This window comes from Callospermophilus lateralis, chromosome 1 (assembly GCF_048772815.1).
Source record: "Callospermophilus lateralis isolate mCalLat2 chromosome 1, mCalLat2.hap1, whole genome shotgun sequence".
In the NCBI taxonomy this organism is placed as follows: Eukaryota; Metazoa; Chordata; class Mammalia; order Rodentia; family Sciuridae; genus Callospermophilus; species Callospermophilus lateralis.
In genome coordinates, this window is record NC_135305.1 from 221,891,098 (window position 1) to 221,915,607 (window position 24,510).

A 24,510-nucleotide genomic window follows, 5' to 3' on the forward strand; every position below is an offset into this window, starting at 1 on the left:
GGGAGGAGGCCTGCCTGTTAGAGGCTGAGGCCTTTCCAGGCTGGGGACAGAGCTGCCTTAGACTGATGAGGGGCGTGGCTTCCCAAACTGTCCCCTCACCAGGAGCTGGGGCAGAAGCCAAGGCCTGGGGGGTCACTAATGCTCTCCAGCAGGTGGAGACACCTGCGGCCCTGTCCCCCAGGGCTCCTATGTGGCATGTGGCTTCCCTGGGCCCCACTGGACTTCCTGCCTGCCCCTCCCCACAGTTGAGAGTCACTGGCTGAGACCCCACTTGCAGCTGGACGGGGCCACGGCCATCCTAAGGTCCTGTCTAAGACAGCTGGCCCCCTTGCCAGCAGTCCCCGTCCTATGTCACTGACCCCTGCTGACCCTCCTCTTCCTAATTAGAACCTCTGCACCCTGCCGGCCCGGGCCTGTTCTTGCTTGTCCCCGAGCCCAGAGAGGCCACTGGATGTTTGCAGCATGAACCCCACGAGATGACCAGCAGCAGAAGCAGGTGGAGCATTCCAGATGGGACACAGGGAGAAGCGTCACAGGGGGGTGTCACACACACGGGGCACACAGGGGTGCCACAGGGAGCACAGGCAGGTGGGAGGAAGCAGGGAGACCGACAGGGAGGAGCGAGGACACGCCTCTCCAGCGGGGCAGCACCACCTCCAGGCAGCCTGGGGCTGGGAACGCAGCTCAGGGGTGGAGTCTGGGGCTTGGCACCGAGGCACCAGCTGCCACTGAAGCGGGCTTGTCCTGGGGTCCGACTGCGTCCAGCTGCAGGGCTGGGCTTCAGGTGCGGTGCCCTTGCGACCCAGGCAGCACTCACAGGCGGCCTCCCACCTCCTCACCCGCCCTGGGCTCCTTGCACCAGCCTCCAGGGCAGTCCCTGTCCCCACCCTGGAGGTATCTCCCGTCCATGGAGGACCCAGGGCCCCTTAGGCCCTTGAGCCACAGGCGGCCTCCCAGAGCTGGGGCCCAGGACGGCCCTGGGCAGCTCCCCTGCTGGCCCCCAGGCCCCACCTCCAGGGAACACCAACTGCCCACTGCAGCAGGCGCGGCCTCCTCCTGGGAGCGATACCAGGGAACAGCCGGGTGCCCTGGAATGGCCCTTGAATGGCCAGCGCCCCTCCGCCGCTCTGTCCCGCCTCTCCTCCGGTGGCTGTTCCTCCTCAGGGCCCCTCACCTTCCGGGACAGGGCGCAGACGTTAGGCCCGTGGGCCTCCTGAGACCCTACCACGCTGCTCCAGGGGCTGGGGACCCCTTCTCTGAGTGCCAAGTGTCCCTGGCACCCCAGGGGCAACAGGTGGCCCCAGGGCACTGGCTCTCCTGCCCCAGGTGCGTGGGTCCCCTGACCCCACAGAGCTCCCTGAGGGGAGGGACAGCAAGTGGCGTCTCTGGGAGGGGGTCCTCCTCTGATGTGGAGGCCCTGCCTTTGCGGGCTGCTCCATGACTGTGCAGCGTCACCCCTTTGCCCCTGCCAGCAGCCCCCGAGGTGGCGATGTGAAGTGGGGCTGGGCCCTTCTTGCCCTTCCTGAACCCCCAGCAGGGCAGTGCCCGGGCGGGCCTGCGTCCAGCTCCCTTTCCACCTGCTCCAGGTGGAGGAGGACTCTGCATCTTGCTGCACCCGCGTCCCCGTCCCGACCCTGGCGGGCCCAGGCTTCCCCAGGCTGGAGGCAGCTGGCGGCCCTCCTGAGCCAGGGCCTGCACCGCGCTCGGGGCTGAGCGGGTTCTGAAGACTGCCGGATGGCGGGAGGATAGCGCCCTGCCCTCTGCGGGACCCTCCGCGGGACCCTCGCCTCCTGGCCTCCTCCCTCCTGCCCACAGCTGCCCGTTCTCCACCGGGACAGGGGGTACAGGTACGGGAGCCACAGGCTGCAGGGGCCGAGGGGGCGGAAGTCAGTCTCCGCAGCAGCTCCCGTCCCTGCTCCCACTGCCCCGGCAGGCAGGCCTCCCAGGCCCAGCTGGCTGCTCCAACCAAGGCCTGGCCTCAGTCCAACTGTGGTCCCGACACTTGCAAGACAGAGGCGCACCCCTTGGACCTCAGCTGGCAGGAAGAAGTGGACACCTGTGGGACGGCCTGTCACCAAGCGGGCTATAGGTCCTCTGGAGACTGGCAGGGGTGTGTCGTCTGTGGGAACGGGCTTGGCAGGGGCCTGACAGTGTGGTGGTGTCCCCAGTGGTTTGGGGACGAGGACAAGCCAGGCAGCAGGTGGCTACCCTGGGCTCACAGTGGCTCTTCACCTTCCAGACTGAGGGCGTCTGGAGGTGTCCAGGCATGGCGGGGTAGGAGCCAGGGGCTGGGACATCATGGCCACACTTGGCTGGTGGTGGAGACTGCTCCATCTGGGCTCTGGGTGGGGACACATGGTCCCCACCTTCCTTCCTGGTGGCTCACCCAGGGGCCTGCTGGAGTCAAAGGCAGGCGGAGAGCTCAGGAGGAACTCAGTGCAGCACCAGAGAGTGAGCCTGGCCACAGGAAGCTGTCTGTGCAGTTCCATGTGTCCTATTTGTCACAGAAAAATATACAAGTGGCCCTGACGAGGGGGGGGGGTCAACTCAGCTGACAAGATCTCTTGTGGAGGGCTGGGGATGTGGCTCAAGCGGTAGCGCGCTCGCCTGGCATGCGTGCGGCCCAGGTTCGATCCTCAGCACCACATACAAACAAAGATGTTATGTCCGCCGACAACTAAAAAATAAATATTAAAAAAAAAAATTCTCTCTCTCTCTCTCCTCTCTCTCTATCTTTAAAAAAAAAAAAAAAAAAAAAAAAAAAAGATCTCTTGTGGAAGACAAACCTGTGATAGGCGACCGGGCAGGGGCCACTGGCCTTCTTAGCACAGACCGGCTGGCTGCGGCCAGGGGAGGCCTCTCATCGGGGGGGCACCCACACAGCGGCTCCAGCCGGGGACCCTGCTGGTGCCCATGGGGAAGGCAAGGCGGAGGCCAAGGAGGCTGCTCCGCACCCTGCAGAGGCCAGGACGCCACTGAGAACCACCCACCACCGGCCCAGTGTGCACAGGCCCTGCCTGAGGGACACGTCAGTCGACTATGACGTCAGCTGAGGATGGCTCCTGGGCTGCCAGCCCAATACACCTGCAGAAGCTCAGGGGCCGCCAGGACACGAGGCACGGGGGCAGGGGACGGTCACAGGGAGGGTCCCAAGGCTGAGGGCAGGTGGGCCGCACCTGGGCTCTCAAACTGGACTCCAATCAGCCTCCCACAAAAACCCTGGCTTCCGAAGCGGAGGAGGACCCGGCCTGTTGCAGACTGAAGGCGCAGAGGAGTCACACCCCGGGGACATGACTTGTCACCAGCCCGTCCGCTCCTTACAGCTCTCCCGGGTGCTGGGACGAGGGAGGAGGGGAGGAAGGCTCAGGAAGGCTGCTCCAGGAAGGAGCAGTTCGTGCCTAGGAAGGGGCCGCGGCAGGCAGAAGGGCGCGGATGCTGCTGCGCCTGCCGCTTCCTCTGTGGCGGTTGGAGTTGGGGCGGCGGGCCTGGCCTCCTCTTGGCAGGCTCTTAGACAGCCTCTAATCCCATCCTGCTCCTGGAATGCGGCGCCTGTTTATTGGCAATCCGCTCTGTTGACCAATTAGCCTGAGCCACAATCAATTAACCATTATGCAAATAGCCCGTCCAGGGCGGGAGCTGCTGCCCGCTGCCTGCCGGGCGGGAGCCGACAGAGCCTGACAGCCTCAGTACCCAGCGGCTTTTTCTGGAGAAGGCTGAGGGCAGGAAATCAAAAGGACAGACACCAAAGGAACCCAGAAAGGATGGCCCACCTGCAGGCCAGGAGGCTGTTAGGAGGAGCTGGAGAACATTCTAGAACAGACTCAACACTCGCCACCAGAGGCCGAAACTGCCTCTGACGCAGACTCAGGTGGACAGACACAGACGGGATGTGCTGAGAACGAGGGTGGCCAGCGGGGGGCGCTCCGGCCTGCACCACTGATTCCAGATGCCGCTTCTGAGGCCGGCTCCACGGTGGGAGGCCGAGCGGCCCCACCCTGCTCGGTGGCTGGGCCCCGGCTGGGTCAAACCACAAGTGACCAGCAGCGGCTGACGGAGCAGCCAGTGACCCATGGGCAGGGAGACGGCCTCCAAGCCAGGTCCAGAAGCCAGAGCACTGCCCACTTGGGTGCGGCCTCCCTCAAGACGGGCTTATAGTTATAAGTGGTTCAAAAAAAAGAAAAGGACCACGTCCCACAGCAAGTGAGGATGGCGAGGGCCAGCCACAGCGAGCGTGGGCACAGGCGCAGGACGAGCCATATGCGTGCCTTCACTGAAGTCTGCCGTCCAAGTGGGCTCTGGGCCACTTGGGGAGCTGAGGAGATGGGCCAGAGACTGCCGGCTGGCCAGGTCCTGAATGCCTGGCCCGGGCCCTGTGCCGTCCCCAGGCTTCAGCTCACACTTGGTGGCTGCTGACTCTTTCTGGGGGCCAAAGATGATGGGACGTGGGGACGGACGTGTCTGTAAGCAGCTCAGAGCCCCGGAGGCCTGGATGCTGCCTGGACAGCTCGGATCCACACCGAGCCCTGGGCTGAGTCCTTATCAGACCCACCTTGTCCCTGGCCAGGAGAGGTGCGGGGCCCACCACGCTGGGCGGGACCATGCTGTTGAGGGGAGCGGGGACCCCAGGGTTGCTGAGAGGTGGAGCTGGAGTCCCCACGGCATCCCCATGGACTGCGCCTCAGCAGTCACCTCCAGGACCTCCCGAAGGAGAGGCACCTTCACCCACAGCGCGGTCTCAGAGACAGGGGGGTGGGACTGCTGCCCGGGACCTGCCAGCTCTCGACCCAACCAGGGTCCTAAGTGCCCTCACACCACAGGCTAAGGCAGGAAGAGCAGGGGACACAGCGTGGGCACTCCAGGGGAGACGAGTGGCCCGAGCAGTGCCCACCCAGGAGCCGGGCAGGTGGTGGAACCTGCTCCAACCAGAGGCAGGAGAAGGAAGGACGGACCGAGCCGCAGTCGGAGGGAAGTGGTCTGGAGCACTCCCTGTCCCTAGCAGTGACGGGGTGACGGGCAGCCCCTGGACCCACCTGCGGAGGAGCTTGGCCTTCAGCGAGGCGCGGGAGGCGCTCCAGGAGCTGAGCTCGGGGCTGCTCAGGGCCGTGGGCCGCGTGTGGTCCAGCACCGGCTGGTCCTTGCCCTGCTTCCAGAGCTCGTAGCGCTCGGGCTGCAGGATGCGCACGAACACGTCCATGGAGATCTTCACCATGTCCTTGCGGCAGGTGCACTGTGGGAGACAGACGCCTGAGGCCCGGGCAGCACCGCCTCGCCCGGCCAGCAGAGGCCCAGGGCCGTCCTCCACCCGGCCCTGTCAGTGCAAGGTGGCAGCTTCTTTCCCAGGGAGAAGCGTGACCACCCCCTTCTCAGGCTGCAGGAACCGCGGCTGTCGGCAACCGCCCGAGGGGCTGAGCACAGGCCCAGGCTGGCGGAGGGCGTCAGAGCTGCACCACCGCCAGTGGAGGAGCCGAGGCGACCAGCTGAGGCCAGCTCTGCCTCTCGGTTCCAAACAGAAATCTCCCTCCTTCAGCTGCGCCCCAGGCAGACGGAGACCAGGGAGCATTCTCCAAGCCGGAGGGAGAGGGTGGGAGTGGGCAGCCCCAATGAACAGGTGTGGTGAGAGCCAAGCACAGGGTGCGTTCCCAGGGGCAGCCACCTCCCTCACCGGGGAGCCGCTGCTCATGGGGCTTGAGGGAGGGGCCGCCAGAGAGGGAGCTGGGGCGCGGGGGCCTTCACTAAGGTCCGTGATGCCCCGCCACACGCAGGGCAGGCACAGTGGGCTGCCTGCTGGACTCCGGCAAACTCCGCCCAGGACAGGGTGGGCCACTGGTGTCTGGGGTCCCTGGCAAGCTGCAGACCACATGAGGCCACGCTACGGTGCCGCCAACAGTCCTGCACTACCGAGAGCTGCGCCTCCCTACGCACTGTCCTCAGGGCGTGGCCTCCACAGCAGCAGTGACCAGGCAACACTCAACCTTGGGGCACTTGGGGCCAGAGAAGCCAGGCCCGAGTGACCATGGAGGCTACTGTAGCTGCTTCCTGGCTCTCTGCAAAGTCCTGCCCAGGACCACGAGCACCAGAACAGGGAAGGCAGCCAGGGCCCTGGTCTCCCAGTTACTGACCAGGAGACGGTGTTGGGGGGGGGCCCAACTGTGAGAGGGAGGGAGGCGGAGGGAGGTGGCCACGCCCTAGGGCAGGGACTGGCAAGTTGTGTCCATGAGGGCCAGTTGCAGGTGGGACACTGCTGGCCTTGACCTTCAGCTCTTGACCTCTGTCTGCCACTGGAGTTCAAAAGCATCAGGACACTGTGCACATGCAAAAGACTCGGCAAGGCTATGTGCTAATAAAACTTTATTTACAAAGACCAGGCAGTGGGCCGCAGGGTAGGGCAGTGACCTGCTCACTCCTGGTCCAGCACAGGCAGCTGGAGCATCCCTGGACGTCTCCCCTGAGGCTGAGGGCTGTGTAGGTGCTCAGGGCTAGGGAGGGGGTGCTGCTGCCAGGCTCCCCCAGCTCTGGGGAGGCAGATGCCCAGGGATATGGGTATACAAGCAGCCCGATGTCCTCTGGCCCTGCCCTGAGAGCCCACATGGAACCTGCAGCCTCCCTATCAGACGACAGGCCAGTTTCCCAGGGGCAGCCTCGGCGCTCTCCCGCTTTCAAGTCCCCTTGCTGTCACTACACCGTACGCGGTGGAGGGACAGGCACAGAGAGGGAGGGTGGAACCGAGCAGGAGCAGCCGTGCCCCTCCAAGGAGCCCCCCAGACCCCCTGCTTTCCCCACAGACGGAGTCCATGGCTCCAGATGGGATGCTTCTGGGGGTGCCGCCGTCTGGAACCCCCATAGCTCTGCCCACCCCCCAGGAGCAGCCACAGTGCCTCAGGCTGGACCTGGCATAGGGCTTTGGGAACAGAAAGGGACCCAACCATGCCGACAGGAGGGAGTATTTATGGCCAAGTGATTCCCAGAAAACTCAATTCATTTCATGAAGCCCGCGGAGAGCTGGCCGCGACTTGGCTGCAGTGGCGGGAGCGCAGATGGCGCCTGGGTTTCGGATTCCTGGCTGGGCCGCGGCCTTGCCGGCGCCACCATCAGCAGCGGCTTGAGGGATTTGTATGGAGCAGCTCTGCAATTGCTTTTCCTTTAGTAATTAGAAAAAGCACCTGTGCGCCCGAGTGCGGCCGGCACGCTCTGCCAAGCGCGTCCCGGCCTGCAGCGGCCAGCCCCTCACCGGCCAAGGCTGGCCCAGTTTCTGGCTTGCCCTCTGCCCACGGCTGCGCCCCCGTGGGAGGAGCTGCTGGTGCGAGCCTATCTGCAGCAGTCCTGGGAGCTGCCTTACAGGGTGGTGGCCGCCGGGAGCACCCCCACAAATGTGTCCCCGTGGGTACTGTAGAGTGGGGACGTGGGTACCCGAGAAGGAAACAGCGGGAGGAGGCAGGGCCTGGTGGCCCCAGGGAGGGGTACAGCCTGTGGGTGCAGGCATGTGGCAGTCACTGTCCAGTGCCAAGCAGCTGAGCAACAGGGTGAGGGCCACAGACGTGTGGCCTGGCTTTGGTCTGAAGGTTCTAGAAAGCAAGGCCCTGTGGCAAGCACAAAGATGGCACCCACCTCAGGAGGCAGCCCAGCCACACGCCAGAGCCTGCTGACGGCTGCCGCACCCCCTCCTGGCTGGCCTGGGGACGCAGAGAGCCCCAAGCGAGGGTCAGGCCTTCAGGAGCAGCAGAGGCAGCCTTTAGGGGCCTCAGCCGGAATCCTCAGGGCGGCCTCAGCAGGTGCCCGGTGAGAGAAGCCCACAGGCCGGTCACACAGTTTTCATCCAGGACCCCCCAACCCGTGTTGCAGTCCCCCAAGCTCCGTCAGGCTCCCGACCCTCTGGGACACGTGTCCTCATAGGGACCTGCTGCAGTCACTGAGACCGACAGTCCTGTGCAGTCCCCACCAGCATGTGGGACAGCAGTGGAGTCACTCTTGGGGAGTGTGGCCGCGTCATTAGCTTCCAGTGGAGAAATCATACCCAGATGGGGCTGGGCAGTCTGCGCGGCCCCCTGCAGGCCTGCGCACCCAGGGCCCTGCGCTAGTACCTGTGCAGTAGACACTCAGCTACCTCGGCAGGTGGCCACAGCATCCAGGGACAGCCGTGTAGTCTGGGCCAGTCCAGTGTGACCCAGTGCGACCCTGGGTAGTGACAGCTGTCCATCTAGTACAGCTGTAGATGGGACACTGCTGGCCCCACGAGGACCAAGGCACCCACTGGGGACAATAAAGCAGCAAAGTGAGACTTGGGCTGGGAGCCCAATACTCGTGACCTGGATCTCTGTCCCCAAGATGGTCCTGCTTTGGCCTTGCCTCCGCGTGTGGGCCACTGTCCTCTGCAGGCCCTTGTCCCTGCCCCAGTAGGCTCTCGAAAGGGCTCCTCGCGTGGAGAAAGGCCCGACAGCCCGCCAAGCACGCCTCCCAGAGCCCTCAGCAGCGCCACTGGCCAGAGCCGCCTGCAGCCACATGCCAAGTGGGGCCCCGACGCAGGAAGAGCGCGGCCACGGGAGCCTGACAGCAGAGGAACAGCAGCCTGCCCCTGATGCCCCAGGAGGCGGAGGGCCAGCGAGGCCACGGCCCCCTGCCTGCCCCAAAGAAGCCCAGCCACAGCCCAGCCTCCACGGGCAGCCCCAGCGAGGGGCAGGGTGCAGGACGGCCAGCATGAGGCCAGGGGGCGGTCCTGGGGCAGAGACGCCTTCCCTGCACCTGCTCTCTGCAGAGGGGCCGAGCGCGCAGCCCCAAGGCAGCAGGGTCAGGGAGGAACAAGCTCTCAAGGGGATACGCCGGTCCCTCAGAAGCCCACCTCAAGCGCCTCGAGCCTCCAACTCTCACATCAGCAGCCTCTGTGACTCGCGCCCTGCGTCTCCTGGAACAGGCCCAGGGCCAGGTCTGACCCACCCTGCAAGCAAAGCGCCACAGCACCCGGCTGCCCACCCGCTCAGTCTGCTGGCCAAGCTTGTGCTCCAGCAGCAGGCTCGCGCTCAAGCGACACCGTGAAGCCACAGGATTCGTGAACAGACCACTTAGAACCAGCTGGCCAGACGCGACTTAAGGCATGGGATGCCATGGCGCAGTGGAGGGATGCAGGCTGGGGGCCGCCATGCACCAGCTCTAGGGCACGGCGCTGGCCACAGACATGCCCACAAGAAACTCACAGCTGCACATGGGGCCCACACACCCCTGTGGCTGGAGTAGCCTCAGGTCCTGCCACCCAAGGTCACCTGCCTTCCACACTGCCAGCTGCTCATGGTGGGGATGCCACCCCCAGAACCCATGGGGACACCAGGGTGTGTTGGCCCACTGCCCGTCACCTGCATGGGCCCAGGCCCTCCACCCCAGATGCCCAGATCGGATGCACCCCACAATCCCTTCCCAGCAGAGGGCCGCTCCCCGCCCAGGCTCTGGGTCCCCTCTGGCCGCAGCTGCCTCAGTGGGCTTTAGTTTTACTCTTCTCCCGAAACTGGACCCACATGGACAGACAAAAGGACACAGCAACCCACGTGGCTGCAAAGACAACCCGGGAAGGCGCTGGGCGGGAGCCCGCCTGTCACCTGGGCAGAGCCAGGCCAGGGCCTGAGGCGGGAGGGCTGTGCTGGGGGTGGGGGTGGGGCGCCCGCTTTCCTAGGGGAGGCCCCAGGACCTGCGCGCCTGCCATGCCTGAGACGAGGCCCAAGCTCCAGGAGACCCCGTGCTGTGTCGCGTCGGGAGAGGCTCCCCAAAGGCTCTGGAACCTTCTCCCAGTGCTGAAAGCACGACTGTAAGGGCCTTTAATCTACCAAGGTTTTGGATGACCGAAAAAAAAAAAGACGCCAGTTTCCGACGAGACTCCCTACTTGTGGCCGTAAAACCCAGAGCGCAGAGGTCTCAAACTCCACGCTCATCTGCCACCTGCTCTGTGCAAGAAGTCTGGGCGAAGGGTCCCCCATGCCACGCAGGCCCTGCCCAAAGCAGCCTGCAGCGCAACGGGGGCCTCTCCCTGCTGCCCGGCCACCAAGCGTGGCCCGCCTCCCCTGGCCAGATGGGCTCTCTGCTTCTCAGGCCACAACGGCAGGCAGGGTCGGACAGGAAGGAAGGACAGGGAGAGCGCCTTCTGCTCCCTCTCCTCCCCTGCCACCCCAGGTGACCAGCCTTAGGAACTCACCAAGGTCCCTAATGACCCGGTGTGAATGCAGTCACACCTCGAGACTCTGCATGGCCTCCTCACAACAGGACAGGAAGGGACCAGGGCACAAGGAGGGGACACTTGCATGGGAGAGCCCCAGCCACCAGGGATCCCCTTGTCACTTGGGCCACACAGGCCCCAACATGGAGCCCCCTGACATCAGTGTACGTGAGCCTCGGTGGATGGACCCTTAGGAAAGACCCAGGGTCAGGAGATCACCAGGCGAGAGGCTCAGCTGCCATTTATAAGTGACAAGCAGGAGATTCACGACCACTGCACTCAGGGGCCTGGATCTAATCTAAGTGCCTCTGCTTCTCATTCACCCTGTCACTCTGTCACTTGGTACCCAGACACCAAGTCAAAGAGCTAGGGGCGCCTGGCTGTCACCCAGCCTGGGAAGACTGACACATCAAACAGCCCCATATCCATGTCTCGCAGGACCCACCGCCAAGTTCCCAGGGACACACAGAGCAGGGGCCAAGGCAGAGACCAGCACGCTCCTTCTTTCTGAAGCTGTGGAAACAGGTATCGGGATGGCCACGGGGTGGGCTGGGTGGTCGAGGGCCTGGGTCCTGCTCCGCGAAGGGGCCACACTGCGTGGAGGGTCTCAGGGCAGCCTCCCTCCCGGACCAGACAGGAGCCGCTGACCACCCTGGCCTTGCATGTGGAAGGCACTGGGTTCCACCCTCAGCACCACATAAAGAAAAAATAAAGACCTGAGTCCACCTATGAATAAAAGTAAATACTTAAAAGATAAATAAACTAAAGGAATCATGTCCATCTACAACTAAAAACTTTAAAAAAAGTGTCACATCAGGTCCCGGGGCTCTGGTCCTACCCCTTCCGGGGGGGGGGGGCACTGTCCCTGGCGCTCGGATGGTGGGCGCACGGCCTGCTGGCCAAGCCCTGGCTCTGTGGACTCAGGTGGGTCTGTTCCTGCAGCTTCGGGGCGAGTGGCAAGCCTGCTGAGGGACAGACAGGCGACAGACCTGCAGCCCGTGTCACACAGCAGAGCTCTAATCAGAAGCCATCACGTTTCCAAAGACTGAAGAGAGAGTAGAATTTGCTCAAGTAAAAGAGCAAAGTGGGAGAGCGGAGCCGGGCCTCGAGGGAGGGCCCTGATGCAGCTCAGCCACCACCAGCCCCAGCAGCCGCCGCGGCGGATTCCTGCCGGCAGATGAGGCGGGAACCAGAGCGGAACATGGAGGGCGCTGCCCGAGCGGAGCGGGTGGGGGGGGAGGACACCAACTGCTGGGACAAGAGTATGGCTGGTGCGCCCTGCTGTGGACGGGCGACCCTCAGAAGCAGTTGCCCTGAGCATGCGGAAGGCACTGGGCTCGATCATGTCCACCTACGACTAAAAACATTAGAAACAGTGCCACACCAGGTCCCGGGGGTCTGGTCCTGCCCCTTCCAGCCCCCCTCCAGCTCACTCGCCGTCACCCCCGCACCCTGGCTCCACCCAAAATGCCGTGTCACAGCAGCGCCACCACATCTGCTGGGGAGCTCGGGTCCCAGTCTGCACGGCCTGGTGTCACCACGGACCCTGTGGCTATCCCAGGAGTCGGTGCAGAAAGGTGCACACGTGGCAGTCAACCGGGGGTGCTCCAGGCTCCCAGGGGTGCCTTCTCTGGGAGCCTCATGTTACCAACAGGGGGACCGAGGCGTGGAGCACTCAGCCAGACCCCAGCATGCAGCAGGCACCGCGCCCTGACCTCACAGGGAGTCATGGCGCGTGGGGTGAGGCCAAGGGACCATGGGGTGGGGGAGGCAGACACAGCCACAAGCCATGTGTCCAGAGGGCACCTGAGTGAGGGCAGCAGCCCCAAAGGCGAAGCCCCCCCCCCCCCCAGCTGTCCTGCGGCTGCTCCCTGGTCTCGACCCTGCTGCAGACCAGCCTTCCGCCTGCGACCTCCACTGGCAACAGACAGCTGAGCCATGCTCAGCCCCTCCCCCACACCACACAGCACTCGCTACCGGCAGAACCCAGCTGTCCACGTGGACAGCACAAGGGCCTTGACAGGGCTCTGCCCCCACGGTCCCTCCAGCCCCACCAGAAAAGACCCTGGCCCTCCACAGCAGGCCCGCTGCCCTCTGAGAAGCCTCCCTACACAGGGGCCCTCAACTGGGGTCACTGCCCCCTAGGGGACACAGTGGCAGGGTCAGGTGTGGGGAAGCAGGGACGCTCGGGGGCCTGGTGGCCAGGGAGTGTGACAGGAAGGTCCAGGCAGGACAGCACACAGCACACCAGGCGCATGGGCCTGCAAGGCCGTCAATCAGGGGATCTGCAGCCCCGCCCAGGCCTGCTCTGCCCGCCCCTACCCCCTCTGCTGCCCCCTGGCTGTGGTTGATCACCCAGAGCAGAGGAACCACAGTCCTCAGAGCGCAAGCAATTCGCTCCCATTTCACAGTAATTGAGTTCAGGGCACCCCAGGCTGCGGAGCCTGCTCCCTGCCCGGCTCCTGCTGGCGCCCCACCCAGGTGCCAGCTGCCTCCAGCCTGGGTGTAGGGTGCAGAGGGGCCGCCTCCCAGGATCTGAGTCCCTTCCTCATCTCAAACTCAGCTGAGGTCCTCCCTGCTGGCCGTGGAGTGCAGAGGCTGCGGGGCTGTGGGCCCAGCAGGCAGTGACCTCGATGCTGCAGAAGAGCAGCCAAGTGCGGGAGTCCCTGGCCGCGCCAGTCAGGCCCTACCCCACTCGCTCTCCACCTAGCGGGTGGACAAGACCCCAGCTCCTGACAAGACCCTTGTCTCCTCAGTGCCACCCGCAGCGGCAGCCCTGGCCCAGCAGAGCCAGCCTAAGGCAGTGTGTGGTTTTGCAGGACTGGCTCACGCTCAGGCGGGGTCGGCCAGGCGTGCACACTGTCCTTGAATGAGCAGGAACACCCTTTTGGTGCCCCATTAGAACCCCACTACAAAGCCCGCCGTTTGCGCATGTGCCAGGGAACAGTGCTCCGGGAATCAGGGCGGCACACAGGGGGCTGTGGCCGCCCACTGAGCCAGGTGGGGCCACCAGGGAGCAACAGGCCCATGGATGTGACCCAGCAGGACTCCTCTCCTCTCCTCTCCTCTGTCCCTGCAAAGACCTCTCCCAGGCACTAGCTTCACTGAGTCTGAGAGAGGTCATCTTGCCCCTGGGGACAATGTCACCAGGCAAATAGGCAGAGCTCTGGGGCCCCAGCCACAGGAGGACAGGCGCTCAGGGCAGCATGAGTGGCTTGGTCGGGGCTAAGTCCCCAGTGGGCACGGCCAGCCCAGGAGCCAGCCCAGAGCTCAGTCCAGGCCCCTTGCACAGGGCAGGCCCCTTGCATAGGGCAGCGCTGGGCAGGGCGGGCGGGCAGCCCCCCCAGAGGGAGGGCAGGCTGGGGTGGATCTGGATGGGTGGGGGTCTTAACTCCACTGTAAAACACTCCCACCAGGCGCAAGAGCAGGAGCCTCCCAGGGATGGCTGGGGACTTACTGAGGCACTCAGAGACAGAGTGCCAGCCCTGGGGCCACTCTCCCCAGCAGCCCTGCCTTGGCTGTAAGGAGATCACAGCTAAAAGACCTGTGGCTCCCACGGGTGTTCACATCCCACCAGCCTCAGGGTGCCCCGCCCAGCTCTCCACACCCAGAATGACAGGAAACCTCTGGGGACGACCCTTCTGTGGCCGCCCAATCCAGGACTGGGCCACACACGTACATTTTCCACTACTGTAACTAGCAAGGCAGGCGTGTCCCTGTCCCAGAGAAAGAGCCGAGATCGAGAGATGGCTGTGGTCGATGTAGCTGATGGCAGCGGCCTTCTGGGAAGCCTGCCGGAGGGTCTCAGCAGACCCCACACCAGGACTCCAGGGCTCTGGGCCTGGACTTCCTGACCCTTCCCCAGCCCTGTGGGTGAAGACACCGCGCTGAGGTGGGGCTGGCCACCCTCGTGGCAGTGCCCAGGTGCCTGCTGCTCTCTGCGGGGCAGCGTGGCCTCCTGGCCGAGACCGCCCACACCCCGTGAAGAGGCCCCTCTGGACAGCCTGCGCCTGCCTGTCTCCTACCAGGTGGACATTCTCGGCCTAGCGAGAGCTAACCAGGACTTAAGATTTCTTAAATCATATCTTTAAAAATACAATGGTCAGGATTTTCCAAGGTTTACTGAGTCAATTAATCCACAGACGATGGAAGTGTCCTGCGTTGGGAGTACGAGCCAGTGACCCGCGCAGCCCCACACCAGCACCTGTACCCCACTCCCACCACCCACAGGAGCTCGGCCCCACGAGTCCTGCACCTGCAGGTCCCACCTCTGGGCTCTCCTGTCCGGGATGTCTCCTGTCGCTGAGTCACACGCTGTGGCCGTGTGTCCGGCTCTTGCTGAGCACGAGGTCCTCAGGTCCCTCCACGCTGCAACTGTCACCTGGCTCCTGCTCGGGCCAAGTGGGAGGCAGAGCTGGTGTGACTGTGTCTCCCCCATGTGCCTGTTCAGTCCCCCACTAGCTGGCGGGCAAGACTGGCAGCAGAGCCCCCACCCTCATCTCAAGGACATGAATGCCTCCTGCCATCCTCCTGCCATCCTCCTGCCATCCTCCTGCCATCCTCCTGCCATCCTCCTGCCATCCTCCTGCCATCCTCCCGCCATCCTCCTGCCATCCTCCTGCCATCCTCCTGCCCCAGCCCCCTTCAGGGGCCACACCTCGTCTCCTGCAGCCTGAGTCCCCTCAGGACTGTGGGGTCCCACTGCGTGCTCCGCCCGGGGCTGAGAGTGTTTCTCCTTGGGACTCGCCATGGGGTCAGGGGTGTGGCAATTTCCTGCTACTGATCCCTGCTGTGGATGAGGCCAGGCAGTGTCCTGCTACTGGCTGGAAGGCACTGTCACCTTAGGGTGGGCTTCCCAGGAGCTGCTGGGCGCTGACAGGATGCACTAGCTGGGGCTGCCTCTCTGGAGGCCGGACCACTGCCTCCTGCTCTGTGGCTCTCACCTGGCGGCAGTGGGCCCTTAGGCGGGTGCTACCCAGTCCCTGGATCCTGGGGAGTGGCCTGCTGAGACTGTGGGGCCGTCCCAGCACAAGGACCCTGGCTCCCTCCCTTGTGAACAACCCAGGGATAGACCTGGGCTCCCAGGCACAGGCAGGGAGGGCTCAGACCCGCACGGCTGCTAGGACAGGAAGAGCGCCCAGCGAGGGGCCCCTGACCCTGAGTGTGGCTCAACACCCTGCACGGTGAGCAGCTGATCCACGTCTGTGCCTCCAGCGCTGGCCTGGCCCTCCTGGCTGTCCGGCCCTGATTCAGCCAGAGTAGGAAGGGCTATAGCTGCCCGTCCACACGGCCAGCCAGATGAGCCAGCCAGGGCTCCGGCAGGGCTGTGAGGTTCACCGCCACCCAGGGGTGCCCTTCTCTGGAGCTTTCTGGCCAGGAGGACCCCTGGGGACCCACTTGCATGGGTCAACCCCCATCACCGTCGGCCAGTCTGGGGTGTGCAACAGGCAGTGGCAGCACGCACCACATCCAGGTTGGCCTGCCGGGCACTCACACCGAGTCCCAGGCCCATCTGAGACCTCCACAGGCAGCAGGGTCAGCTTGGGTACCTGCAGAGGGGTCAGGGTCAGCACCTCTAGCAGAAGGCCTGGGGCTGTGAGCACAAAGTGCCAGGACTGGCAGGCGGGGTCAGGGCCCGGCCCAGGGGCCTCCAGGTCAGGGCTGCAGACTCCCTCTGGGAGGGCCAGAGCACGTGTGCTATGGGCTCGCGGCTGGGCGGTCTCTGTGGGAACCGCTGCCCTGGAGCTGGAGGACCAGCAGGTGTGTTCACGGCATGGACCACAGGACGGGCGGCGAGCTGTCCTGGGACGTTCCCCTGGTGACGTAAGATCTGAGCCCTGTGTAACTTCATGGCCGTGGTCTTCGGATGCCCCTCCCAATCCACAAGTAGAAGGAGCTCGGTCCACTCCACCCTGGAGGAAGCCGGCCAGCTGGGCCTGGCCTGGGCTCCGGCCACAAGCCCTGACCAAATACCTCAGTGGACAAAAGCCAGTCAGCTCAGGACAGTGGAGAAGGAAGGACAGGCAAGGATGAGCTGGGGGCCTGGAGGCTGGAGAGGGGCCAACCAACAAGGAGGACAGCCTCCAGGAGGCAGGGCAGGGTGCCGCCCCTGGTGAGTCGGGGACGAGCTGGTGCAGGGTCCCTGGCCACAGGAGATGTAGGAGGTGAGGCCAGGCCTCCTGCCCTGCAGCACGGCTGCAGTCCCGGGCCCGCCACAGCCCCAGGGGCTCCCTGCCTCTCGCCCCTGCTTCTGCAGTGGCCCCTGCCACCTCCCACCCAGCAGGCCCAGGCAGCAAGGAGCCCGGTCCCCAGTAGAAGGGCGAGAGCCAGCGTTCCAGGCCATGGACACCTCCCCTCCTCTATGGGCCTGGCCCTACCAGGGGTGGCCGGGCAGGGGTGGGCACAGCTGGGCTGGTAGGGGCGCAGCACCTGGACGCGCCTCCAGCCCCTGGCTTGCTCGGAGCGCTGCACTCTGCGCACTCAGTAATTTCACGCTACACCGCCTGACAATGTAAGTGTGGAGGCCCCGTCTCAGCCGCACTTCCCAAATGTCACTTGTTTGTGAACACATGGATGAATCCAAAATTGCTTTTAATATCGGGGCTCTGATGGCACCTCCAGACAGCACGAGCCCGGCACACAGCTCAATCTGTTTTAGGCCAGCCACGGCTCAGACGGTCCTGGCCACCAAGGTGCCCCCGCAGCCACGCGCACAGCTAAACTCCCCGTCCACAGAACCACAGCCCTGACGTGTTTGCTCCTTTGGAGCAAAAGAGGAATCCTGCCTCCTGGTCTCCCTCACAAAGACTAGCCTGAGCCCGCCCGGGAGCCTGCGGCAGGCCTCCTCACTACAGGCCCCTCTCCTTTAGGTCCCGCACCCCAGTGGGGGCCACTCGTGGTGGAGCACCTACCCAGCATGTGCGAGGCCCTGGGTTTCATCTCCAGCAGTGCCAAAAAACCCCAAAAATACAAACAGAAAACCCCAAACTACAAAACACGCGAGAAAGATAAAGAGAGGCCCCTTCGTGCAGAGCAGCACTGCCCGCGCAAACACGAGGGCCTGGCTGCAGCGCTGCTGTCTCTACTACCATGCTGAGAGCAAAGAAAGGGCGGCTTCCTCCAGGGACACGTTCTGGTCAACCTGATATGTCCACACACACCAGGCGGGCGATGTGCAGCGGGAGGAGCATGTGCAAGGCTTTAGGAGCTGTGTACCGTTTTGGATCTGGGGTTGAACCCAGGGTACTCAACCACTGAGCTACACCCTCAGCCCTTTTTACTTTTTATTTTGGGGCAGGTCTCACTGAGTTGCTGAGGCTGGCCTTGAACTTGTGGTCCTCCTGCCTCAGACTCCGAAGTAGCTCTTGATGACAGGCGTGGCTGTCATCCTAGTCCCAGAACCTGCGGCAGGCACACTGGTCAGTGCAGTGCCAGAGCCTCACTGGCAAAGACCTGAGGTCTCGGGAATGGCGTGGCATCTGGGTCTCGCCTCTGACCTCTCCTCACGGCCCCCCTATCTAGATCTGGGGGGAATCCAGTTTGGCCCAGTTCTGGCTCCTCTGGGCCCTGCACTTGGAGGCTGCAGGGGGCAGGCCTGCCCTTGGCTCCTGCCTGGGCAGAGTGGCCACACCAACTCTGCAGTGCGGGGCCCAGGAAGAGAGGGGCCTCTCCCAACGCCTGGGCCAGGCCCGGAAAGAGCGCACGGCTTCCTGGGTGCTGCTGGGATAGGCACCGGCAGCCCGCAGGGGTGTCCTGGGAGGGGCCAAGCCAACATCCCCTGCTCTCCCTCCCATGGCTCCTGTCAGTCTGAGACCTGGTGCTCACAAGCTCCTTTCAGCCCGATGGCATCTGGACCCCGAGGCCCACCCCTCAGCACAGCCCTGGGGGCGTCCCAGGGTGGCCCGCACACCCTCTAGCCTGTAAGTGCCATACCAACGGTGCACACAGGGTTGAGGGAGACCAGGTGTGACAGTAGCCAAAGGTCGAGGAGGCTCTGGGATAAGCACTTGGTTCAGACGTCCCGCCTACTGGCCAATGTCAGTGCTGGACAGGAGGGCAGGTGACCACGGGAAACCACTGAACTTGTTCTTCACCAAGCCAGCAAGAGGGGTGGGGGCGGTCCTGACCACTGCCCAGAGCAGCCCCTGGAGGGCCCACCAGGGATGGGAAGGCAGAGGCCGAAGTGGACACTCCTCAGCCCCCAGCCCTCCAGAGAACCACTCACTGCCAGGAAAGAACTCCCCATTTGGACCCCAGACGAGCAGAACAACAGGGGACAGCCGCACCAGGGCCACCAGACCAGGCAGCCAGAGAGGACATGCTGGAACCTAGCCCCGGGCCACTGCAGGCCTCCTCCACCCCCCCCCACCACTCCCCGTCCACCAGGAGAGAGGCATGAGCTTGCTCAGGACCCCAGACGCTGAGCCTGGGTGAGCAGCTGCCCCAGGGGCCCCGGGCCCCGTGGCAGAGGCAAGTCGGGCCACTTCCTACTCTGCGAGGCCCGTGCACGGCATCTGTAGGACCCACCTGAGTGGCAACTTTGCCGTAATCAATCCACCGCAGGGTGGCAAAGTTGGTGGACTCTGCGCAGTTGAAGCCGTGGTTGAAGCCCGCGTGGTAGCCGTAGGGGAACGTGATCATGAACTCGCCGGCCTCCTGCGTGATCTGCGGGACAAAGTGGACAGGTGAGAGGGGGAGAAGGGGCAGGCCAAGGGGGAGGAACCAAGGACACCAGGAGCCACCACGAGTCACCACGCCGAGCACAGCAGGAGACAGGGCTCAGAAGGGCACCCCAGGAGCTAGCGGGGTTCCGCAGAGTTGGGGAGCCCTGTCGCCCGAGTCGCCTGCCCAGCTCCCTGAGGGCAGGGCCACTGCTCTGCTACCACCACTGTCGCTCGCGTGGCTGGCCAGCCCTGCTCTGCAGCACCTTCCAGGACGCCACTGGCTCTGTGACTGGGCACTCAGGCTGAAGCCCGGGCAGGCAGGGCTGGCCTCAGAGGAGGCTGTGGCACAGCCAGGTATCCCCACGGGGTCAGGCTCAAGCGGAGAGAAAGTGCTGGTGGATTGGCAGGGTGCTGAAAAGGGACAGGGCACCTGCAGGACAGCGTCCGGTCCCTGTACAAGGAGTGGCCAGGTATGCAGCCCACATGCCAGGAGACGGCCTACAGAAAGCCACTGATGGGCCACAGAATCTCCCGTCATGCCTCACATGGCCCAGCATGAGGCTGCGGAGACCACAGAAACCAGCGTGCGGGGCCTGGACAGAAGGGCCATTTAAGAGAGACCCAGCTAAAAGGCTGGCCTGAGTGGGGCGGGCGGGGGCCACAGTGACCCAGACCCCAGGCTTCCAGAACAGCCTCCTGAGGCCTGGAGGTGGGGGCTGCCAGACAGTCGGGGGGTCAGCCCACACCAGGCCACCTTCCCCTCCCAGGACGGGGACGTCAGACCACCACCGACCCATCTGCTGCTGATGAAGCGCTTGGGAAGGGGATGCTCAGAAAGACGGCAACAGGCAATGGTGGAGACGGCTCCCGCTGCCGAGGAGGGCTGCTGGGTGCGCCTCAGACAGGCACCGAGGCTCGGGAGTGGAGGCGACTGAGGGGTCCATTGGCGGACCCCGAGTCTATCTGCACGCAGTACGCCACGTGGCACAAGCAGAGGGTGGTACACACCCATACCCTTCCGGCAGCCAGGGCAGGACGGCTGCCCAGCACCCTGCAGGCAGGCCCACCCATGCGTGTTCTTGCCACTCAGGCCCGCTGGCTCTCAAGGCGCACGCGCCAAGCCGAGGTGGCAGGCAGGGTCAAGGTGCCAGGCAGGTTATGAGGGGCCAGGCAGGGTCGTGCTGGCTCCTGGATGCCAGGAGAGCCTTCCCTCCCGAGTGGAGCCGGTCATGAGGATGCGTCGCTGCTGTCCAGCCTTTCCCTGCCGATGGCCGTGTGGGCCATTTCCAGCTTCAGGCTCCTGTGAGGAAGCCACCAGGAAGGTCCCTGTGTGAGGCTCCCTGCAGACGTGGGTCTCTCTGCAGAAGTGGGCATGGGAGGGCATTGTGGGCCCAGGGCTGCGCTTCCTGGAGAGGGCCGCCCAGGGCTCTCCAGCACCCGTGGCCACTGTGGCCACGCAGGTGCATCCGCAGCGCCGAGGCCGACGTGTCTGCTGGCCTGCGGGTCCTCACGGGTCCCTCCAGCCCTAGCCCTGTTTGCACGGGGGCTTCCCTGTTTGCACAGGGGGCTTGTCCTCTCGCTCTCGCGAGTGGGCTTGTGGGTGTTCTCAGGCCGTTCACCTCACTTGTCCCCCAGAGAGGAGCAGAGAGGGCTGCATGCGTAACCAGCAAGGAGTCCAAGGCTCGGGGCTGGGGTGGTGGAGAGGGGCTCCCCTGCCAGGAGCAGCCGCCGCATCAAACATCAATCAAGACCCTGCGGCCTGGGAAGCGCCCATCCTGGAGAACTGTAATATTTTTCTTTCAAATAATTAATTACACCAATCAAGGGAGTCAGTGTGCATTAAGCCATAGTTTAAAATTTCTGTCCAAGTGACAGCCTCACGCAGCAGGGTGGAGTGTTGGCAGGAATCAGGGAGGGGGACATGCCTGCGTCCCCAAGGCCCCACAAGCACCCACATAGCCAAGATCTCCAGGACTGCCTCTGTCACCTCACTTGGAGCTCCCGGCGAAATAGGGCTTGGAACTTTATTAAAAAATGAAATTAATGGCCAAGCGGGTGGCCACATCTCTAATCCCAGCGGCTCGAGAGGCTGAGGCGGGAGGGTCATGAGTTCAAAGCCAGCCTCAGCACTTCAGTGAGAGCCTGTCTCTAAATAAAATGTAAAAAAGTGCCAGGGATGGGGCTCAGTGGTGAAAGGCCCTGGGTCCAATCCCTAGTACTGATTTCCCAGCCCGCTGGAGCTGATCCAGAAAGCCCCTGCTGTCTCTCCCTCTGACCCCAGGCGGGACGCTCTGCTCTCCAGAGGCTGCCCTGGCGTGGTGGACAACCAGGCCTGCAGGTTCACCATGCAGCACACACAGGGAGCTACAGACTCAGGCCTTCTGGGGCACAGCTGGGAGCCTGTGACACCAATGTAAAGCCTGGACATGAGGGACCAGGCTCAGGTGGACACTGGGGCCTCATCTATCCTGACAAGCCCTCGCTTGACTGAGGCCTGGGATAGGACACGCTGGCTGGAACGACGAGAAGGCCACGTTCCTATCAAAACCTCCACATCCCTGTGGTGCACCAGCCTAGAAGCCTGCCCTGCACGTCGCTGCTGTCAGCAACTCCTGACAATGGATCAGGGGCGTTCTGGTGATGGGCAGGCCGAGCAGCAGGGGTCAGTGGGGAGGGGCGCCGGCCCGGCTGCTGGTCCTACAGGGAACCTGGGGCCAGGTCTCCGGGGCTCTTGCAGGATGAACGAGGCAGTCGGAGGCAGGTTACAGAAACACACACTTTTAATCATTAAAAGCCTCTACCATCGATCTGCTTTTCCTTCTAGAAGTAAACACCGTTACAAAGATTTATAAGGGGAGTGCGGGGAGCGACTCGTTTGAAGAGGGCCAGGAATTCAGACGGGGGACCACGCTGCTCTCAGAAAAGGGTGCTCGTGGCTCATGGGTCACTTGGGAGGGGCTGCTCCTGCCAGCTGGACGGGCACAGACCCCGGGCCCCACAGGCCATATCCGGGCCACCGAGCCGGGAGCAAGGGAGCGGCTGTGGTGTTGGCAGGTCACAAACTGCCGTCTAGACCACACCTCTCCCTTCCCTGGGCACAGCGTCCTCGACTGGTTTCCTGGTAGTGACTCAGTTGAGGCCACGACAAAAAGGAGAAGCAGGAACAGGAGCCTGCGTCCTCAGACGCTCCCGCCATCCTGCACGCCCCGGCCGGGGCACCGTCCCTGGGCCATGCCCCCGCAGCACACGGTCCCAGCTGATGCTGCAGCCTGCAACTGGGCTTCAGGGGCCACCCCACCCCCGTGTGCTGAGCTCCGTGCAGGCTCTTCACAGAGCCCCTCAGAACCAGGCTCCAGAGGCTCTTCTCCCCGCCCGTCCTCCGGGCTTGGAAGGCTCCAGCCTCCCACTTGGATGACCTGGGGACTTCCTGCCCACAAAGGCCTGTCCTGAATGCCCGTTGGCTGGACCTTCAGGCCAGGTGCAATCCATGCTCCCCTGGGGACACCAGAACTCCCAGGCCTGACTGAGGTGGCCTGTCATCTGGGTGCCTAGAGAGCTGCTCTCTCACCACCCACTACCTCCTGCACACCACAGTCCCACCTGACACCTCGTCCCTCAGCCCCCTGCGAGGATGTGCAGCCTTGGAACACAGGCTGCAGGGAGCCAGCCCTTTCGTCTCTAAGCCTGTGTGCATCCTCTCCAAGGCGGGCTGAGGCGGCCACTCTATGGGGCCCAGACAAGGTGCAGCCTGAGAAAAGGCACCTGAGGCTGGGAGGGGTCTGCCCTCGGTCCTCTGTAGCAGGTCCCACCCTTCCCGTTTTGCACCTGACCCCCTGTAGCCCTGCTAAGGGACCAGGGGCCACACTGGGGACCTCACTTGATTCACAACCCCCCCACCTCACCGCCAGCAGGGCTTAGAGGCCAACCTCAAGGACAACTTGCCTCCCCTCAACCTTCTCAGGGTCAAGATCCTATCTCCTTGGCCATTGGCGGCCACTGGGCCTAGGCCCTGGCCCCTCCCCACGTGGGCGCCTGCCAGCCCATACGCACCCGACTGAAGGGGATCCCGTACTTCTTCAGGATGATGGGCGAGATGAGCGTCATCTTGTGCCGCAGGAAGGCGTCACAGCCCTGAGAGCTCCCGGGGAAGAATCCTGGGCGGGAGAGACCAGGGTGAGTGGGGCCGGGTGAGCGTGCTGAGCTGGGTGCCACGCACCCGAGAGGCCACGGTCAGGCCACAGGGCCCAGGGCCACAGCTGCAGGACCCACATGTGGCACGGGGCTCTGCTGAGGGGATGCAGGGGCCCTGCGGGCAGCAGACCAACAGGGATAGCCAGAGGGAAGGACAGAGCCACTCATGTGACAGGTGTGGCCCGGCACACACTGGGTCCCACGCTTGGGGCTCTTCCTGGATGAAATCTGCTGTGCCACTGTCACGTGGAGAGGACCTGAGAGTGCAGCCAGAGGGCAAAAGGGGTATGGCCCCCCCTTCCGGGCCAGTACTGCAGAGCCAGGCGAGGCCCGGGGTGGACAGAGCAGCTCTCACAGGATTCCTCCAGCAACCAACCTGACCCGGCCCCAGGAGACCCTGGGGCACACGGGGTCCTGAGGCCCTGGCCCGGCCCACATCTCCCTGCTGAGCAGACGAGGGAACCAGACAGAGCCACCCTCAGCCTCCAGACCCAGGGAGGGGAGCTCACTGCCACCCGCCTCACTCTCCCGCCACAGGAAAGGGGTGGTCTAGTTCCTGCTCGGAGGCTTCCTGCTGACCAAGGTCACGTTCAGTCAGGACCCAGCATCGCCCCACGGGCACCAGCCGCTCCCAACCACTTCCCAGAGACTCCCAGGCTCCCCTCTGGCCGAGGCTCAGCACCACACCTGCACTGTGGCTCAGGGAAAGGGAGTCCCGTGCCTCCAGACAGCAGGTCCTGGCCATGGCCCAGCTGGCCACGCCTCAGGTGGAGCACACAGTTCCCACTGCAGGAGGGACAGCACCAAGGAAGGCCAGCTCTCTCGTGGGCTCGGCACACTTCCTAGAGCCGGCACGCAGCCCCGAGCCAGGGTGGGCAGCACGTGGGGACAGGCCCCTCCCTGCTCAGGCACTTCCTGCTCTGCTCCTGACAAACGGAGGATGAAGAGGCCAAGGAGGTAGGCAGAGCGGGGGGCAGGGAGGGCCAGGCCAAAGCCGGTCCCTCATCCCAGGGGTCTGCACGGTGCTGGTCTTTCCATCCCAGCCACTGTCCCCACGAGGGGAGACCAGGCGCCATTCAGATCAAAGGGCAGGAAGGAAGGAGGTCATGGCGGTGGCAGGCACAGCCCCCGGGTGTCCACTGCCTCCAGGATGGACCTGCAGCCATCACCGGCCTGGACCTGGGACCCTGGTCTCTTGGCCAGCACACACCCGGGGGTACATGGTCAGAGGAGACCCTGGCGCTGGCAGAGGCTCGTCACCACACCTGCACTGACACAATGGCAGTTCTGGAAGGTGTGACGCTCCCTGGACCAGCCCCTCCTCCTCGCCATTTTAATGAGAATTACTGCCTGCCACTGCTGCCCGCCACTGCTGTGGCCGCCCGCAGTTCCTCTTTTTAATGCGTGCTTTAAGTGGCGCTCATTAAAGCTCTGATAAAAGCGCACATTTTAAGTGATTAGCAC

General features: G+C 64.0%; 1 protein-coding gene across 3 annotated transcripts in view; it reads right to left on the minus strand.

Moving 5' to 3' along the window:
• Positions 1-24,510, minus strand: part of Kdm4b (lysine demethylase 4B) — a 111,855-nt gene that overhangs the window by 22,192 nt on the left and 65,153 nt on the right. For 2 of the 3 annotated variants that reach the window (XM_076851117.2, XM_076851108.2), the window contains exons 8-10: positions 22,906-23,009; positions 18,719-18,856; positions 5,031-5,227 (exon numbers count right to left, since the gene is read on the minus strand). In XM_076851117.2, the coding sequence (XP_076707232.2) occupies positions 5,031-5,227; positions 18,719-18,856; positions 22,906-23,009 (439 nt within the window). Of the gene's footprint in view, positions 1-5,030; positions 5,228-14,379; positions 14,581-18,718; positions 18,857-22,905; positions 23,010-24,510 lie in introns of those variants that run through there. The other variant, XM_076851125.2, reaches the window with a different exon arrangement.